Raw genomic sequence first — 21,731 nt, 5'->3', positions numbered from 1 at the left:
AGTACAATGATCTTGACATATCATACATTTGAATCAAATGGGGTATAATTTCTTAATGGATGAAGTTCTGATACATACTACAACATGGTGAAATCTTAAAAACATTACACTGGATGAAAAGGAACCACTGTATGGTTCCTCTTATATGAAGTAACTCGAAATGGCAAATTTATAGAAACACAAAGCAGAACAGAGGTTACCAGAGATAAGAAAATAAGGGGCTGAGAAACTGTTCTTTGATGAGTAGAGAGCTTCTGGTAGGAATGATGGAAAAGTTCTGGAGATGCAGAGTGGTTATGGTTATACAACACTGTGAATGTACTTAATGCCACTGAACTGTACATTTAAAAATGATTATAATGGGATATTTTCAGTCATATGTATTTCACAGTTATAAAAAAAAATCACCAGCCTGACATGGTGGTATACACCCAGCAATTTGGGAAGCTGAAGTAGTAGTATCCCAAGTATAAGGCCAGCCTCAGCAATTTAGCGAGGACCTAGGAAACTTAGCAAGATGATGTATTAAAATTTTTAAAAAATCAAAAAATAAAAAAGGATGTAGCTCAGTGGTACTCCTCCTATGAGTTCAATCTCTAGTACAAAAAAAAAAAAAGTCCAGACACAGTGGCACATGCCTATAATTCCAGCAGCTTAGAAGGCAGTAGAGCGTTCCTCTAGCAAGTGCTAGGCGCTGGGTGGGATCCTCAGCAACACATTAAAAAATTAAAAAAGGGTTGGGATGTATTTTAGTGGTAAAGTTCCCTGAGGTTAAAATCTCTAGTCCTACCCGCCCCCCAAAAAAAATCATCAAAAAAATTAATTAATTGTTTTGAGATCTAACATAACTTGGTATAAGGCAAAGCGATTCAAAGACTTGACATTGAATGTCAAAAAAATTTAACATTGAAACTAAGCTGAAATGAACACTTCTTGTTTATACTATAAAAATGTAAAAATTCTGAATAAAACACCATGCTATTTTGTTTAAATACATGGAATTGTCATGTATATTTTCTTTGGCCCTCTAAATCTGCTCTGCATGTGCCACCATCCTCTATGATTTAAAAGGCTAATCTATATGAACAACAGAGATGCACTGCCTTTTCCTCTGGTTTTTAACTGGTTCCAGTCAAAGGGGAATATGAAAGGAAATAGGAAGGAGAGAAGAGAATGAAGTAAGGGTATTTATTTCCCGTTCTCATAATTGCTTCCTGTTGCCATTTAAGCCTATCAGTGGCAATAACATTTCAATATTAACTAGTTAGTATTATACCATATTTTGGGGTTTCTCCTCCGAGTTAACACCTTTTATTTAACTATTCAAAATTTCCCAATTTGAGAGTCTCATCCTTTTTCCAATGAATACAATAGCCAAACTTGAAATAAAATTTAGAGATAAATCCTAAGGTGTCAGAAATGTCACTAGGGTGACAAGAGGGAGTTGAGTCTATAGTAGAAAGTAGATGTGGCAAGCTTAGATATGGTTGAGCCTGGCATTCTGAGGCTCATTCAGGGGCTGCATATATGTCCTAGAACAACAATGGGAAAGTCCTTTACATACAGCCCATAGCCAAAAGAGCTGTCTTTTTGGCAAAAGAGGTATGAGACAATAGGCTTCATCAGGCTAAAGCAATGTCATGGATGACTTCCATATGCACAGAGCAAGATGAAAGAAGAGGTATGATGCCATTCTTAAATTACTAAAACCATAGAGTGTATTACTTGTAGTGTGGGACATCCTTTATCAATAAGGCAAGGCTTTATTGATAACAGAACCTAAAAACTGGCCTTGGTTTCGTAAATCTGGAGGGCCTTTGCAAAAGCAAAAGTAAAATTGTACTGTAGGGATAATTCCATGGTATAAGGTTCACAGAAGTCCCATAGAAAAATTATACTGTTGGAGATTAGCTCATAATAAAAAAAAATGATAATCCCTATGAGAAAATAAACCATATGGAAGAGTCAGCAGATTTCTAACAAAGGCTCAGACTCTCCAATAGCTGAAATGAAGCAAAAAATCTTAAAGGAATATAAAATAAACATTTTTAAAGGTCATAAAATAAATGCCTATAATCCCAACAGCTCAGGAGGCTGAGGCAGGATGATTGCAAATTCAAAGCCAGCCTCAGCAACTTAGTAAGTTCCTAAGTAACTTGGAGAGAACCTGTCTCAAAATAAAAAAAATAAGGAGAGATGAGGATGTGTTGCTCAGTGGTTAAACACCCTCGGATTCATTCCCTGGTATGTTACCAAAAAAATAAAAAAAAAAAAGTCAAGAAATAAAAGAATGAAGAGATATATCAGGACAATATGAAAATATAAAATACATGTAAGTATATTTATTAAGGACCAAAGAGTTCACAGAATTCAACAGGTATTGGTCATATAAAGAGGGTTTAATAAAGTAACTGCTGACAAATTAAGGGAGTGATGTTGAAGCATCCAGAAACTAGAAAGAAAAATAGAAACCCAAACCATCTTCAGGCCTAGATAGGAAAGAGGAAGAAAGAGAATTACCTAAGCCCAGTAATAACTGAAGCCACAGAGGAGGATTTCCCTAGTAGAACCTATACTCTTGGAGGACCCAGTTAGTATAAGAGGGAAATAGCACCAATGCACCATCTAATCTCCTAACTGTATCAACCACTGGCTGAAACCATGTGGGTTACTATAAGGATGGCCTTAAGTCCTAGCCTAAGCAATTCCATTTTAAAATAAACCTGCAGTCTCACAAAGCAAGCCACAGAGCCCTCCAATATGTCATCAGGCATAACCTGATAGAACAAGTCACTTTCCACCACCCTGATAAGAGTCATAGAGAAGTCACTTGAAGTCACATGTCATTTATCATAACCCTAATAAGAGCTAGAAGGGTAATATCAGGGCAGAAACCACAGACCACATGTCCTGACTCTTTAAGATGTGAGTTTTCACTAAGAAACCTGATAACAGTTGATAGGGACCAAAAGGGCGAGCAGAAGCCCAAAAATTTGGTATGAATAAGGGAGCAAGTGAACAGACATTCAGCCAGCCAGTACTGATGCACACATGCCTGAGAGCCTGATGAGGACCTGGACCGACATCCCAACTCTTCTCATCATCTGCCTGATCCTCTGCATCATCTCACGACTCTCACACTCTACAGCAGCCTCTTGAGCCTGGTGAAAAGGTGAAATCTCTTCAGCCAGCCATCAATTCTATACCAGGAGAAGTCTCTATCAGTTCCTGACCTGATGGCTGTGGTCTGAGTAAGTGTGCATCTGCTGGACTTAAGCCCTAAGACTTAAAACTTAGGCTTAGTATGCGGAGGGAATGTCTGTCATGAGCCCATCATGATTAAAAGTGTTTGCAGTGCTTAGAGTTAACTTAAAATTGTTTGCTTTGAATTAATGATGTCTATTACAGTGCCCAGCATTAAGGATTGTCAATTTCTTGATTAAGAACCATAGAGTTAAATTGTATTGAGTGATTTGAGTGAATAAAACATTGAAAAGGGCCAAAGCGTGCGGACATTCTTTATCTCTTCCCTCGACTGCATATGTCACACATTTGCCCATTGTGATGATTACAAACACTTGGAGGGAGAATGAGTAAATTCAGAAAAAGAAAAAGATTAAAGGAGATTAAAGCAAACAACTTGAAGAGAAAAACTCAGAGAGATAATGGAACAGCAAAAAGGTAGTGGCTGGTGGGTGTTAAAGACACAGAGAAAGAAAATGAGAAGTTGCAGAAATAGAAGAAGAAAGGTAATAGAGAATGTGGGAGATGTGTTGCCTCAAATGATACTAGCTGAGAATGTTCTAGAATTGATGGAAAACATCCCACAAAACCCCATGTACTAAGCAGGATAAAGAACGCATCTACATTTGGTGAACAACAACTTACTAAAAAAAGGAAGGTTAACCACTGGATCAAGTTGTAAACTTCAAATAATAAAAACACATTTGAGACTTTGGAATCAGAATGTAGAAGTTTTAGTTTCAGTTTTGCCACTTAGTAATTTCATGACTTTGAGCAAATCACTTAACCTCTATAGTCACAAATTCAACACTGGTTTGAGAATTAAAAGAGATAATGCATATAAAGTGCTTGGATTACTAAATGTTCCAAAATAGAAGGCTAATACAAACCTCCTTGACACAATTTTTCCATTTGCCCCTGAGAACAGGTAAATTCTTTTTGTTCCCACATTTTATATTGGTGTATTATAATTACACATATTCATGGGATTTGCTACATATTTGAACAAGCTCAAAACATAACAATATATTTTTGCCAATATCACTCCCCAGCATTTCCCTCCTCCTTTCCCACCTCCCTCCTTTTGATCTCTCTCCTCTACTGATTTCCTTTTGAAAAATCCAGCTTTGTTTTCCTTTTTCCTCTCTAGCTTCTGCATATGAGAGAAAACATATGACCCTTAACCTTCTGAGTTTGACTTATTTCCCTTAAGATGATGTAATCTCAGTTATTAGTAATTATAGTACAGCTATAACTAACCACAAAATACACACTGTATATTTAAATCTGTGCATAGATAATTCCGTTTATATTACAGTGTCAAAAAAAATCCTTATAATCAAAAGAGTACCACAACAATGATGACCAACAAGAGCAAAGGAATGCTAGAATTGTCCAGGAATGCTATGTTCAAAGAAGCATAAAGGCTTTTGAAGGGATTCAAACAAAATATGTTTATACACTCTCCCCATAGTCTAGGTCCTATATAGTCTCATATCATTCTATGGCTTCTCCAACGAGAGAGCATTTTATTTCTGCTCAGCAGGTAACATTTAAATATACAGGCAAATTCATCAAAATCATAAAACATCTTTTTTGTAACATGTATATGGTAACAATTTTTCAGATTAGCAATAAGGTAACCTACCATGTCAGAATCCAAAATAAAAGAAATAAAAATTACAAAGATCAATAAAACATAGTTTTTAACAGCACTATAAATTAAGGAAAAAGAAATGAAAGTTTAGGCACAAATTTTGAATTTTGAGAGAATTAAAGAAGCACAGGTGGAGTCATAGATAAAGCACTCATATATCCTGTGGAAACCAATCGTTATATTTTTTGATGTCACCCTTTACTAACTAACTCTCATAGAGGTAAATTTAAACTCAGATGCATATATAGTTAATTTAATCTCCACATAAATATTTTCTTGAGAGGAAGACAAAAAAATTAAAACATTAATTATTCAAAAGACAAACATCTCCTTCTTAGCTATAAGGTAAAGTTAAAACAAAGCCTTAGCGATGATTTTTATCATGATCATCTGCATAAAAATCTTCCTTTCTCTTAGGGAAAACGAAACAAGATAAATTATTAAAGATATTTCTTAGGGAACATGCTTCTCCGTGACTCCATGTTTCAAATCTATATTGTAATAGTAGTAATCACCCACGTCTTTTCTTGTCATAAGGAGATAGATACATTTTGAAAATGTTTGCTACTTCTTTATCTATACCTATCCCCATAACTTCCTGTTATCTTCAGTGAGCTATCTCACATGATTTTGTTTGTCTCTGAACTTGCAATCCTCCTGCCTCAGCCTCCCCAGCCAATGAGATTATAGCATGCACCATTTTGTCTAGTTTACATGGTTTTGCTTGAACATTAATTTATAAATGTTTGTATTGTTTCATTTTCAGTTCCTTGTCAAACAAATCAGATTGATTTGATAACAGGTACAAAATTAACAAATCCACTAAGAACGTTTTCATCATTTATCTTTGTGACCCAATGAGAAAAAAATTTCAACATTCTAATTTCAAGTGAATTACAGTCATGCAATGCCTTTATTAAAATCAGAATTAATTTGTTTTTTGTTTGTTTTGTAGTACTGGGAAATGAATCCAGGAACTTACACATGTTAGGCAAGTGTTCTGCTACTGAGCTACTTCCCCTTCCTAGAATTAATTTAAATATTGAGGAAATCCCCAACTTTTCCCCCTTTTTTTTAATTACCTCACATTGGCAAATGAAGATACTATTCTTCTAGTCTGTTGTATTGTAAACCTACTAAAATAAAACTTATTACCAATGCCCCATCCATCTAAAAAAAAATCCATTTCAAATGTTATCTCCTGTATAAAATATCCATAAATCTCATAAAAACAATTTGACAATCATTCCTCTATAAATCTAGAATATTTATTTGTACTATATCTCACATTTTGGCCCCCATATCTTTTGCATAAGTTGTCCAACTATGTAATGCTAGAGTATACCATTCATACTACCCTGAATGAACAGCAGTCCCTATGTGTATGTATGATCAATAGCTGTAACAATTCCTGTCTCCCCTGTACCTACAATTTTTTTAAAAAATCTTTTTTATTAACTAATTTATTTTAATTAGGTATATATGACAGCAGACAGAATTTTTATTCACTATATACAATTGCAGCATTACTTTTCATTTCTCTGGTTGTACATGATGTAGCATCACATCATATGTGCAGGCATACATATACCTAGGGTAATGATGTCCATCTCATTTCACCATCTTTCCTGCCCTCATGACCTTTCCCCACCCCTCTCTCCCCTTTGCCCAATCAAAGTTCCTCTATTTTTCCCATGCTCCCCCCCCCCCCCATTAAGGAACAGCATCCAGTTATCACAGAGAACATTAGACCTTTGGTGTTTTGGGATTGGCTTACTTTGCTTAGCATGATATTCTCCAAATCCATCGTTTACCTGCAACTGTCATAATTTTATTCTCTTTTAATGCTGAGTAATATTCCATTGTGTACATATACTACCGCTTCTCTATCCATTCATCTATTGAAGGGCATATAGGTTGCTTCCACAGTTTAACTATTGTGAGTTGAGATGCTGGAAACATTGATGTGGCTGCTTTACTACAGTATGCTGATTTGGGTATGGACTGAGTAGTGAGATAGCTGGGACAAATGGTGGTTCCATTCCAATCCTCTGAAAGAGAAAGTAGGAAAACTACCCCATTCACAATAGCCTCAAAAAAATAAAATGAAATAAAAAACTTGGGAATCAACTTAACAAAAGAGTTGAAAGACCTCTACAATGAAAACTACAGAACACTAAAGATAGAAATTGAAGAAGACCTTAGAAGATAGAAAAAAATCTCTCATGCTCTAGGCAAAATTAATATCGCCAAAATGGCCATACTACCCAAAGCATTATACAGATTCAATGAGATTCCAATTAAAATCCCACTGTGATTCCTTATAGAAATAGAAAAGGCAATCATGAAATTCATTTGGAAAAATAAGAGACTCAGAATAGCCAAAGCATTCCTTAGCAAGAAGAGTGAAGCAGGAGGCATCACTATACCAGACCTTAAACTATACTACAAAGCTATGGTAACAAAAACGGCATGGTATTGACACCAAAATAGACTTGTAGACCCATGGTACAGAACAGATGAAACAGAGACAAACCCACATAAATACACTTATCTCATATTAGACCAAAAATATACATTGAAGAAAAGATAGACTTTTCAACAAACGGTGCTGGTAAAACCATATGCAGCAAAATGAAACTAAACCCCTATCTCTCACCATGCACAAAACTCAACTCAAAGTGGATCAAGGACATAGGAATTAGTGCAGAGACCCTGTGCCTAATAGAGGAAAACATAGGCCGAAATATTCATCTCATTGGATTAGGCCCTGACTTCCTTAACAAGAATCCTAAAGCACAAGAAATAAAATCAAGAATTAATAAATTAGATGGACCTCAAACTAAAAAGCTTCTTCTCAGAAAACAAACAAAACAAAACAATCAAATGAGGTGAAGAGAGAGAGCCTACATTTTGGGAGCAAATTTTTGCCACATGCACATCAGATAGAACACTAATCTTTAGGATATATAAAGAACTCAAAAAATGTTAACACCAAAAACAAACAAACAAACAACCTAATCAATAAATGGGTCAGGGAACTGAACAGACACTTCTCAGAAGAAGATATACAATTGATCAACAAATATATGAAAAAATGTTCAACATCTCTAGTAATTAGAGAAATGCAAATCAAAACTACTCTAAAATTTCATCTCACTCCAGTCAGAATGGTAGTTTTCAAGAATACAGATGACAATAAATGTTGGCAAGGATGGGGGGGAAAGGCACATTGGTACATTGCTGGTGGGACTGCAAATTGGTACAACCAATCTGGAAAGCAGCATGAAGATTCCTTAAAAATACCTCTTAAACGAGTACTTCCCAAATAGAAAGTTCTATTCATCTCTATGAACACAGTCCTTAGCAAAAGAAAAAAAAAAAAACTTGTTTAATGGAAAACTTTCCATTCTACTATTGAGATGTCTCTAAGATTCTACCAATTTCAGCTGTAACTATAGTTCATAAAAAAAATCAAAAAACTATACATCTTTCTTTACTTGTTACAAAGAAGTAACAATAAATTGTAACTAGCACTTTATTACTTCTTTGAATACTCTTCCAAAGAATTTTATTAAATGTATTTTGTATAGTTGTTAATAGGTAGCGTATGAAAAGAGTCTAAATACATTTTGAAATTGCTGGATTCAATTAAGTTACACTCAATGCAGTACTGGGGATTGATTCCAGGGCCCTGAGTATACTAGACAAGCACACTGCCACTGAGCTATATCCTATCCCTTTTCTTTTTTTGGTGGCGGTGGGTGGGTGGGAGTACCAGGGATTAAACTCAGGGACACTCAATCACTGAGCCACATCCCCAGCCCTATTTCTTATTTTATTTAGAGACATGATTTCACTGAGTTGCTAAGCAACTCGCTTTTGCTGAGGCTGACTCTGAACTCATGATCCTCCTGTCTCAGCCACTGGAGCAGCTAGGATTACAGGCCCTAACCTTTTTCAAATTTTATTTTGAGACAGAATATTGTTAAGTTGATGATTTGTGCCAGGGTGCCTGGCACCAGTTTTCTTTACAGCATAACTTCTCCAATATTTTGTGTATTAATAAATAACATTAAGAATCTCCAAGAATGAATTCACTGCTTTTACTCTAGAACAGATAAACTCCATTACCTTCATAAGGACTCATGATATCTAGACTTTCTAGGAATACCTCATTTGGAAGAGGGAGGGAGAGAGGAAGGAAGGAAGGAAGGAAGGAAGGAAGGAAGGAAGGAAGGAAGGAAGGAAGTTAGTTTTCACTTGGTCAATGATTTTTACAATTCTCAATGAGCAGGAGGGAGAAATTGCTTGTGTAAGGGGTTTCCTGTATCTACTAAAAGCTTCATAGCAGGTAAAATTTGCCATTTTGATTTTGTTTGCTATCACTGATTTGTAAGAGAAAAAAACTTTAACACTCCATTTACTTCACTGTTCATCTACTCTATATTTAGATTTGTTTCCAGAGGAATCGATGTCTTTATGCATCTAACTTCTACCTCCATCTACTATAAGACAGTATTTTCTCAGTGGGGAAGTTCAGCAGTGTAGGAGGTGTTCTGGAAGTGAATGAGGATGTTTTTGGGTCATTGCTGGCATTTCAGGGATAGGAGTTATAGAGATATAAGAGGTTCTGTTGTGCATAAAACAGTTAATCTTGCAAAATGAAGCCAGTCTCACACATAAATCACATAGGTAAAATCTGATTCATGAATATTTGTGCATAAAATCTGTTTTCAATCTGAACACAATATGTTTTCTACTTTTATATGACTTTAATATTAATAGTTGCAGAAATGCAAATACTGATATAAAAGACTGAACTACGCTTTGTTCAGAACTTTGTCAAGTTTGTCACTACTTCAGAAAATACACCACCAACAGCAATACTAGTTATGGTATTTAATATAGACTTGCAAAAGTCTATTTGTAACCATCCCATCCACAATCATTATATGTATCTGACTATTCCATTAGGTATTCTAATATGTCACACCAACGCATTTGTATACTGAAATACACATTATTTTCCTTTATTTATATATTGTACATTTTAAACTATGTGTATATAGATTTTATCACTTTTAATTTTCATTTCATGTTATGACACTTTTATTTTCAATTCAGGATAATGAAGTTCCATTATAAAATATTTGTCATATAAGAGGGGTATCAGCATGTTTGGTAAGGTTAGGGTGTTAAAAATAAAAAGAAAGAATTTTATGATTGAAGGGAAGAAGGTGAGAACACTGCACATGATAGGGTTAAAAACCATGAAACTAAAGAAAACAGTAACACCTTAGTCAAAGAAAGGTCTGGAGGCGCACAAATGGGGAAAGTGAGAGTATGACCCTCTTTTCCACTCAACTTCTAAGTTTCCATAGTCTTAAGGAAACATGCTTTCATTGTCTCAGCTTCTGCCAATTTTAGAGTTACGTAGTCCTGAACTAGCCCACAGCCTACTGAAAGTGATAAAAATACTTGGACCAAAACGGAACATAACACACAGTTACTATTACAATAGTTCCTCATGAGCCTTCTGAATCTGTCAGCTTCCACAGTGATGAGGTCACCCTCACTCCCAACTATGATATGGAACTCTATGTTATATATTACCCTTCATTTGGTAACAGAATTTTTCAAAAACACTTACCTCAGTAGTAGTTCCAATATCAGCAGATGGGCTGCATGTGCTAGCATCTGGAGGAGCTGTGCCTACACTGCTTCGAACTGGAGAACTAGGGACAGGCCCTACCACAGTATCTGAGTAGGCTGAAAATGAACTAAGATTGCCTCTCCTCTGAATCTTATTCCAAACCTTCTTCATGGTATCAATTAACTCACAGAAGAGCTGGACCTGAGCAAAAAATTAAAATTAAAAATTAAAAAAGCAAAGAAAACAAGTTCTTCAATTCCTAGTTATAAAGTCACAATCCACTAAAACGCTAACTATGAGAAAATTAACTAGTCCAAGGAAACAATCTACAAAACAAATATTTACCATTATTTACCTCTTGCTTTTTGCCTCATACTCATATTGTGATGTCTTATAATCAACTCAGCATTTCTGTGGATTAAAACCTTAATAACTTGTTAGGAAAAGTAGATTTAACATATAAAAAGTAGAACAAATTCAGGTGTCTCTTAAACAGAGAAAAGAATCAAAATAAAATAATTACTAGAAAATAACTAACATCCTTATTTCTAAAGAATTTGTCTAAATTTTCTCTTTTTTTTAAAGAGAGAGAGAGAGAGAGAGAGAGAGAGAGAGAGAATTTTTTAATATTTATTTTTCAGTTTTCGGTGGACAAAACATCTTTATTTTATTTTTTATGTGGTGCTGAGGATTGAACCCAGTGCCCAGCGCATGCCAGGCGAGCATGTTACTGCTTGAGCCACATCCCCAGCCCATAAATATTCTCTTTTTCTGAGATGTGACACTGAAACTAGGATTTCTGCTTGGCAAAATTAATTATAAAAGAATGATATAAAATTTTAAAAAAACAACATAAAATGTTACATATGGAGTTTTCTATAGATGAAGAGCCAACCCACTACTCCAGCGGTATATGTCATTACAATATTCAGAGAAAACAACTGTTTAACTTGCACATTGTTTGGCTACACTCTAAGATATATGCACAAGATTTCATAAATAAGCATTAATCATGGAATTTATATAACAACATATTGCCATATACTGTATAAAACAAGCTCAGGGAAAAAATGCAAACACAATATATAAGCAAATCCACAGCTGGATACCATATTCTGCTTGCCATCTTAAAAAAAAATGTGAACTTCTTATATTTATAAGAAGTTTCAGCCTTAGGACACATCCAGATGATGAAGCTGTCTTCTTATGTGGGCAGAACAGATGCATAAAAACACTGTTGTCAATCCTTATTTGACATAAAACAGTACTTGGGGATACAGTTTTCTCTTGCTTTTTGTGTAATGAAGTCTCCAATCTCAGGTTATAACTGTTTTTGTTTTAAAATAATGTAAATGGCTAAAGATCCTATAAAACACTTCTCAGAGAAAACTTTTAGTTCAAATTTTTTTCTTCCTTGGAATGATGAATAAGTTTCTTTGTACAATGAAACAATTTTGTTGCAAACCACATTTTTCAAAAAGGTTATTTTGATTTTTTTTAAATAAGAGAAGTGACTAATAAGGAGAATATAAAGCAAAGGAAACAAGTTGTACATACTTTAAAGAACAGAGGTTTATTTACTTAAGAGAAATGATTCTTTTATTGTCACAATTTCTAATTTCTTTGACTGTGATTATTAAAAAATTGAGCATGAAAATGTTGTTTAAAGTGCCAAGCAAACAATGACATAAACCTTAAACATATTTCTACTTTCAAAGAAGAAAGTTACTAACTCAGACTTTCTTCAAAAAGTAAATGTTTAACAAAATAAATGTTCAACTCTCATTCTTCAAATTGTCCTGAAAAACTATACCAATGAAATCCACAATGAATTACCACTTTCCACCTATAGAATTAAATTAAATTCTAAAATTAAAAAGCCTAACCATTCCACATATTGATGAGGATTAAGAGCATCTGAAACTTTCCTTCTTAACTGGGGAGAGTGTAAAAACACCACAATTTGATAGTTTTGAAAAACTATTTATAAGAGTCAGCAATTCCAATTCTGAGTATTTCCACTCATAAGTGAAAGCCTACATCCACAGAAAGACATATGTACACAAATGTTCACAGCAGCATTATCTGTAATAGCCCCAAATTAGTAAGATTCTACAGTGGTAATCTGTCTACGGACAGGGCCTATGAAACAGTCATGTTGTCACCAGAGACATGCAGCCCCAGTCTATTGGTCTTCTATTCTGGCCAGCATTATCTAACCTAATTGCAGTGCTCTTGGGCCATGAGCAATCTCAGAAGCAGACAACCCATAACAATGCAGGCCTTGGTTATACCTAGTGCTACATTGGACTCCATGAGATGTGGGCTCAAGGTATGACAAGGGATTGAAGCATTAGTGTCCCAGGAATGGCATAGGAACCTCAGGTGGGTCCAGTGTGAATCTGCTAAGAGCCAAGTAGAATTCCGTGGTACCTGATTATAGGCCAGTAACTATGGATGAGATGAATGGGCCTTTCCAGTGGCCCCTGCCAGAGGCTTGTAGGATGGACTACTCTTTTTAGGTAAATCCTCAGTTTATGGTGAAAAACACACCAATGACAAATTTGGGAAAAATCGGGTTTCGACATAGTCTAGAGCTAAAATAGCACAAGTCATCAAAAGGAGACTCAGAGAACTGAACTTAAAGCACCATTTAGTGACAAAATAGTAGTAGTGACTACAGCCTCTGAGAAAAACAAGCAGTCTGCTTAGAATTTCTGGAAACACATGTAAAAAGTCAAATTATAAAGATTACAGTAAATATGTAATCTGTCAATGCTGAGATGTTTTCACACATGCATCAAGAACTTTGTTTTGCCAATAAAACTGAGGTACAAAAAATTGACCAAATAGTAATGTTTAACAACAACAACAAAAAAATGTTCAACTCTCATTGAAATCTCAGAGAATTTAAAACAAGAAATAATTAAAATCAGAGCTGAAATCAATGAAATAGAGACAAAAGAAACAATTTTAAAAAGTGACAACACAAAAAGTTGATTCTTTGAAAAAATAAATAAAATCAATAAACCTTAGCCATGCTAAAAAGAGAAGGAGAGAGAAAACATAAATTATTCAATCTGTGATGAAAAACGAAATATCATGATGGACACTATGAAATACAGAAGATAATTAGAAATTATTTTGAAAATTTGTTCTCCAATAAATAGAAAATATTGAAGGCATTGACAAATTTCTACAGTCATATGATTTGCCCAAACTGAATCAGGACGATATACAAAATTTAAACAGATAAATTTCAAGCAATAAAATAGAAGACACCATCAGAAACCAGCCAACCAAGAAAAGCCCAGGACTGGATAGATACACAGGTGAATTCTACAAGACCTTTAAAGAAGAAACTAATACCAATACTCCACAAATTATTTTGTGAAATAGAAAAAGAAGGAACACTTCTAAACTAATTCTATGAGGCCAATATCACCCTGATTCCAAAACCAGACAAAGACACATTAGAGAAAGAAAACTTCAGACCAATATCTCTCAATGAATATAGATGCAAAAATTCTCAATAAAATTCTGGCAAATCAAATACAAAAACAAATCAAAAAGATACTGCACCATGATCAAGTGGGGTTCATCCCAGGGATGCAAGGTTGGTTCAAAATATGGAAATCAACAAATGTAATTCATCACATCAATAGACTGATAAAAATCATATATGATCATCTCAATAGATGTACAATACATCACACATTCATGTTCAAAACATGAGAAAAACTATGGGTAACACGTAAAACATTGTAAAAGCTATCTGTGCTAAGCCCCAGTCCAACATCATTCTAAAAGAAGAGAAATTGAAAGCATTCCGTCTAAAACCTGGAATAAGACAGGGATGCCCTCTTTCAACACTTCTATTTAACTTAGTTCTTGAAACACTAGCCTGAACAATTAGATAGATGAAAGAGATTAAAGGGATACAGATTGAAAAAGAAGAACTCAAATTAGCACTATTTGCGGATGACATGATTCTATGGAATTTTTAGATCCAAAAAATTCCACCAGAAAACTTCTAGAACTAATAAATGACTCCAGGAAAGTAGCAGGATATAAAATCAACACCCATAAATCAAAGGCATTTCTGTATATCAGTGACAAATACTCTAAAAGAGCAAGTAGGAAAACTACTCCATTTACTATAAACTAAAAAAAAAAAAAAAAAAGACTGGGAATCAACTTAATGAAACAGATGAAAGACCTCTACAATGAACATTATAGCACATGAAAGAAATAAATTAAAGAGGACCTTAGAAGATGGAAAGATCTCCCTTTTTCTTGTATAGGCAAAATTAATATTGTTAAAAAGACCATACTGGGGCTGGGGACGTGGCTCAAGCGGTAACGCGCTCGCCTGGCACGTGCGGGGCGCTGGGTTCGATCCTCAGCACCACATAAAAATAAAATAAAGATGTTGTAACCACCGAAAACTAAAAACATAAAGATTAAAAAAAAATTGAAAAAAAGACCATACTACCCAAAGCACTATACAGATTTAATGCAATTCCAATCAAAATCCCAATGACATTTCTCATAGAAATAGAAAAAATAGTCATGAAATTCATCTGGAAAAATAAGAGACCCAGAATAGTCAAAGCAATCCTTAGCAAGAAGAGTGAAGCAGGTGGTATCACTATTCCAGACCTTAAACTATACTATAGAGCAATAGTAACAAAAAAGGCATGGTATTAGCAGCAAAATAGACTTCAAGAATAGAAGACACAGAGACAAACCCACATAAATACAGATATCTCATATAAGACAAAGATGCTGAAAAATTATATTGGAGAAAAGATAGCCTCTTCAACAAATGGTGCTGGAAGAACTAGAAATCCATCTGCAGCAAAATGAAATTAAGTCCCTATCTCTCACCATGCACAAAACTCAACTCAAAGTGGATCAAGGACCTAGGAATAAAACCAGAGGCCCTGTGCCTATTAGAAGAAAAGGGTTCAGTCTTTGGGGCTGGAGATGTGGCTCAAGCGGTAGTGTGCTTGCCTGGCATGCATGCGGCCTGGGTTCGATCCTCAGCACCACATACAAACAAAGATGTTGTGTCCGCCAATAACTAAAAAATAAATATTAAAAAAAATTCTCTCTCTCTCTCTCTCTTTAAAAAAAAAAAAGAAGAAAAGGTAGGCCAAAATCTTCATCATGTTGGATTAGGCCCCGACTTCCTTAACAAAACTCTTATAGAACAAGAAATAAAATCCAGAATCAATAAATGGGATGGATCAAATTCAATAGTTTCTTCTCAGCAAAAGAAACAATCAGTGAGGTGAACAGAGAGCCTACATTTTGGGAGCAATTATTTACCACGTGCACATCAGATAGAGCACTAATCTCTAGGCTATATAAAGAATTCAAAAATCTTAACACCAAAACCACAAATAACCCAATCAATAAATGGGTCATGGAACTCAACAAACACTTCTCAGATGATGAAATACAATAAATCAACACATATATGCAAAATGTTCAACATCTCTAGCAATTAGAGAAACACAAATCAAAACTACTCTAAGATTTCATCTCACTCCAGTCAGAATGGCAGCTATCAAGAATACAAACAACAATAAGTGTTATCAAGAATGTGTGGGAAAAGGCATGTTCATACATTGCTGGTAGGACTGCAAATTGGTGCAGCCAATCTGGAAAGCAGTATGGAGAATCCTTGGAAAACTGGGAATGGAACCACCATTTGACCCAGCTATCCCACTCCTTGGCTTACACCCAAAGGACTTAAAAACAGCATACTATAGGGACACAGCCACATCAATGTTTATAGCAGCACAATTCACAATAGCTAAATTGTGGAACCAACCCAGATGTCCTTTAGTTGATGAATGGAAAGGGAAACTTTGGTATATATAAACAATGGAAGATTACTCAGCATTAAAAGACAATAAATTCATGGCATTTGCAGGTAAATGGATGGTGTTAGAGAATATAATGCTAAGTGAAGAAAGCCAATCCCACAAAACCAAAGACCAAATGTTTTCTTTGATATGAGGATGCTGACTCATACTGGCAATGGAGGGGCATGGGAGGAATGGAAGAACTTTAGACAGGACAAAGGGAAGGGAGGGGAAGAGAGGGAGAATGGGGATAGGAAAGAGGGTGGAATGACTTAGACATCAATACCCTAAGTACATTTATGAAGAAGGAATGGTAGGAAAATCCTTTGTATACAACCAGTAACTTGAAAAATTGTGCTCTATATGTGTAATATGAAATGAATTGCATTCTGCTGTCATATATAACACATTAGAATAAAGAAATAATTTAATTAAAAACAGAATACAAACAACATAAGTGGTGGCAAGAAGGTGGGGAAAAAAGGCATGCTCATACATTGTTGATGGGACCGCAAATTGGTGTAGCCAATCTGGAAAGCAGTATGGAGAATCCTTGGAATACTTAGAATGGAACCACCATTTGACCCAGCTATCCCACTCGTGGGTTTATACCCAATGGACTTAAAAAACAGCATACTATAGTGAAGTTGCCACATCAATGTTTTTAGCAGCACAATTCACAATAGCTAAATTGTGGAACCAACCTAGATGCCCTTCAGTAGATGAATGGATAAAGAAACTGTTATATATATACACAATGTGATATTACTCAGCATTAAAAGAGAATAAAATTATGGCAGTAATATGGATGGAGTTGGAGAATATTATGCTAAGTGAAGTAAGCCAATCCCCCCAAACTAAATGCTGAATGTTTTTTCTGATATGAGGATGCCGATTCATAATGGGGATGGGGTTCTGTGGATCATGAGAGAAAACTTTAGACAGGGCAAAGTGGAAGGAGGGGGAGAGAGGGAGCAGGGGGGTAGGATCCACAGTGGAATGAGATGGACATCATTACCCTAAGTACATGTATGTACTTCGTGTATAACCAGACATGAAAAATTGTGCTCTATATGTGTACTATGAATTTAAATGCATTCTGCTGTCCTATATGTCAAATTAGAATAAATAAATAAACAAAAATAAAGTGTACAATTTCCAAAAACAAAAAAAAGAATACTTAACAAACTTCAGAAGACTGAAAATTGATTCAGTAGTGCAACAGAAAGATGGATGCTATTTTAAAAAATTAAACTGAAATTTAAAAGTACAGTAAGTATAACTAAAAACATGATAGAAGGCATAAATATAAGAATACATTAAACAACAAGTGATTAGGGAATTCAAAGACACAATATTTAAAAATATATCACTGGAAGGGAGAAAATAAATAATGATGAGCAGAATCAAGAAAATGGAACTTGAAGACAGCACTGAAAGAGTAAATATTTGGGTAAAAGGGCTCAAGAGGAAATTTAAACTGTAAAAGAGGTAAAAAGCTTATTCAGAGAAAATAGAAAAATTCTGAAACCTATGGGAAGGAACAGTAACATCAAAGTCCACTGGTCAGATTTAACTCAACCAAGACTACCCTAAAGATATAGTATAGTCAAGCTCTCAGACTTGAACAATAAAGAGAAAATCCTGAAGGCAATCAAGAGAATAGACACTCTTGTGTCCCAATTCACCTGACAACAGACTTCTCAGCAGAAATATTAAAGACAAGGTGAGTATGGGCTGAGATTTTTTTGTAGCACTGAAAGAAAAAATCCTGCCCACCAAGAATACTGTATATCAAGCGAAGGTATCTTTAGAAATTAATAGGAGTTAAACATTTCCAGACCAAACAACCACCAAAACCAAACGAAACAAAACAAACTTGAGGGAATATATCTCCAACCAGACTGGTCCTACAAAAAATGCTAAAGGGAGTTAGTTCTTCAAACTTAGAGGAGACATTAATGTGCAAGAACAAAACATCAAAATGTATAAAACCACTGGTAAAAGTAACTATACAAAGTCAGAATGCTCTAATGTTATAAACATAGTATATAAATCATTCGTTTCTTTAATATAAAGATGAAAATGCAAAGCAATTAATATACTATGTTAAGAGAAAGGTAATACGGAAAATGTAAAGTGGGACATCAAAAATCCAAAATGTACCAAAGAACAGAGTGCAAGTTTTGTGTTATTATTAGTATATTTTCCTTTTATAGTTTTTCTTCATGATAGATATGATGTTGCAATAATTGTGAAATAGCTTATTATAATCAATGTATTTTTTTTTGTAAACCTCAGGGGCAAAAATGTACCATAGGCAAACCAAAAATAATGAGAAAGAATCAAAACTCATTATCAGATAAGTCATTTAACCACAAGGTAAATTGTAAGAGAAATAAAGAAAAAAAAACTACATAAACTAAAATGCAAGGTACAAAATGGGTTGTCATAGGGACTTATAATTAATAATTTTCTCAATTGTAATTGAATTAAATTCTCCAGTGAAAATACATACAGTGATTGAATGAAAAACAACACAAAGCAAAACAAAAACAAGACCCAACTATACACTGCTTATAAGAAATTCACTTCCCACCTAAGGAAATGCATAGATCAAAGGAAAAAATGGAATAAGTTATTTCACGCAAAAGATGGAATCTAAAAGAAAGCAGGAACAGTTGTATCAGATATGGAAGATATAAAATCAAAATCTGTAAAAAAAAAAAAAGAAAAGAAGGGCATAAAAAAACAAAAAACATAAAAACATGAAAAAAGACATTTAAAAATGGCATAAAAAGGGGAACTTCAACATCCCACTTGCAGTAATGAACTACCCAGACTAAAAAACCAATAGCAGAGTTAAATTGTACCCAAGACAAATGGAACTACAGATATCTACAGAAGATTCAATATTACAAAATACACATTCTTAGCTACATATAGAACATTCACCAGGACAGATCACAAGATAAGTTTTTATAAATTAAAAAAAAATCACATTGTATATATTTCTGACTGTAATAAAACTAGAAATCAATAACAAAAACTTTGGCAACTAAAAACAAATGGAAATTAGATAACTTACTCTTCAAAAAAAAACAATAAGGAAATCAAAATATTCCTTTAAACAAATGAAAATGAAAACAGAACAAACTAAATCCTATGGGAAACAGGAAATGCAGTGACAAAAGGGAAAAAAACTCATAGCAATCAATGCTTATATCAAAAAAGCATGAAGAGCTCAAACAAACTAAATCTGATCTTAAAGAAATAAAAAAATAAACATTAAAGAATAAATATTAAATAATAATAAATTAAGGAATAAATATTAAAGATCTGAGCAGAAACAAGTGAAATAGACTTAAAATCAATACAAAGGATCAACAAAACAAACAGTTATTTCTTCAAACTTAACAGTACCTTTCTTACCCAGAAGTATTAAGAGAGGATTCAAATAAAGAATAACAGAGACAAAAGGGAGACATTATAACTAACACCACAGAAATACAAAGGATCATCAGAGATTATTATAAACAATCATGTGCTAACAAACTTGATAACCTAAAAGTGATGAACAAATTCCTGGACACATAAACCTTATCAAAAGTTAATCATGAAGAAATAGAAAATCTCAACAGACTAAGAAAAGAAATTGATTCATTAATGTCTTCCACCAAAGAAAAGCACAGGATCAGATGGCTTCTTCTAAACATTCAAGGAAGAACACAAATTCTTCTCAAATTGTCCCAAAATATTATAAGAGATTCTTCCAAACTCTTTCTATGAAGTCAGCCCAACTATTATATCAAAATCAGGCAAAGACTTAAAAAAAAAAAGCTACAAGTCAATATATTTGATGAACACAAATGCTGTTGTAGTTTACATATGAGGTATCCCCCCAAAACTCATGTGTGACACAATGCAAGAAAGTTCAGAGATGAAATGAATGGATTATGAGAGATATAACCTAATCAGTGGAGGAATGCACTAATAGATTAACTGGGTGGTAACTATAGGCATGCAGGGTGGGGCTGTAGGAAGTAGCTGACTGGAAGCATGCCTGTGGGGCATATTTTATCCCTGGCGAGCAGAGCAAAGTTCTCTCCCTCAGAGTAGCTGACATGTCCTGAGCTGATTCTCTCTACCATGCCATTATGCCATGATGTTTTCTTTCACCTCATGCCCACAATTGTGGACTCCACTGACCAGGAGTCAAAATAAACTTTTCCTCCTCTAAATTGTTGTCACTTCATTAGGGCACACCAACACAAAAGATGATGAAAACAGAAACTGGTACCCACAAGTGGGGTCATGGATGGGACTAACCTGACCACATGGTTCAGAAAACTTTGGAGCTGGTTTGTGGGAAGAATTTTTAAAAGTTGAGAGATGCAAGTTGGAAAAGTTTTAGGACATTGTTAAGTACAGATTAATGGGCAATTCTGGTGAGAGCTCAGTAAACCAGGATGACAACAGGACTATGGGTAGTGAAGATTGTTCTCATATTTCAGAGAAGAAGGAAGACTCTAGACTAGGGGCCATACATGGAACATTACTGCAAAAAAGTCATCTTCATTTTGCTCATGCCCTGAAACTGTGAGGCTGAATTTATAGGTGAAGGACTAAATCTAGCAAGCGAAATTTCACAGCAACACAGAATTCAGAGGGTAGCATGGATATTGCTGGCAGCTTTTAGCCAAGTTTTCTGCAATAATCCAGAGCAGAAAGCAAAGCAGAAATATTTGAATAACTTGGATTTGGGCCAGAAAAGTGCAAGTAAAACCAAGGCTAAGGAAGGAGATTGTAGTCACTAAAGAGATGCTGTGCACTTTACCCAGAAACAATAGGAAAGGTGGCCTGACAGGAGGACACTCATCTCAGACTCAATATTGAAAAAGCAAAAATTACATGGGAAAGGAATTTTATAGGTGAAGGACTAAATGACAATGGGAATAGGATAGAGCTCTGGGGAATCCTGCTTGCACAGGTGGGCCTAGGAAGTTGTTTCACTCTGCTCAGCTGCACAGGCACTTAGAAATTGCTGCAGTCATGATTCCAAGAGACTTGGGAAACAGGGTATCACTGAGTTGCTTGGCACCTTGCTAAGCTGCTGAGGCTGGCTTTGAACTTGCAATATCCTGCTTCAGCCTCCTGAGCTGCTGGGGGAATGGGGGGCAAATTTGGTAGGTGGCACAAAGATATAGTTAGGGAGTAAAAAGTTCTGATATGCTAACATATGGCAGGGTGACCATATAGAATGATAATGTAGTTTGTATTTCAAAAAAGTAGAGGAAAG

At 34.9% G+C, this 21,731-nt stretch overlaps 1 protein-coding gene across 11 annotated transcripts in view; it reads right to left on the bottom strand.

The window, feature by feature from the left end:
• The window catches only part of Vps13b (vacuolar protein sorting 13 homolog B), a 756,023-nt gene that overhangs the window by 326,435 nt on the left and 407,857 nt on the right, over positions 1 to 21,731 (bottom strand). For all 11 annotated transcript variants that reach the window (XR_006856245.2, XM_046464889.2, XM_046464891.2 and 8 more), the window contains one exon: positions 10,554 to 10,757. Coding sequence is in view for 10 of the 11 variants with exons in the window: in XM_046464889.2 (XP_046320845.1) it covers positions 10,554 to 10,757 (204 nt within the window). In the remaining variant the exon portion in view is untranslated. The remainder of the gene's footprint in view (positions 1 to 10,553; positions 10,758 to 21,731) is intronic.

This window comes from Marmota monax, unplaced genomic scaffold (assembly GCF_021218885.2).
Source record: "Marmota monax isolate L192 unplaced genomic scaffold, Marmota_monax_Labrador192_F-V1.1 WCK01_AAM20220418_F8-fsc00003, whole genome shotgun sequence".
Classification (NCBI taxonomy): Eukaryota; Metazoa; Chordata; class Mammalia; order Rodentia; family Sciuridae; genus Marmota; species Marmota monax.
The sequence above is the reverse complement of the archived record's forward strand: the minus strand, read 5'-3'. Positions and strand labels throughout refer to the sequence as shown.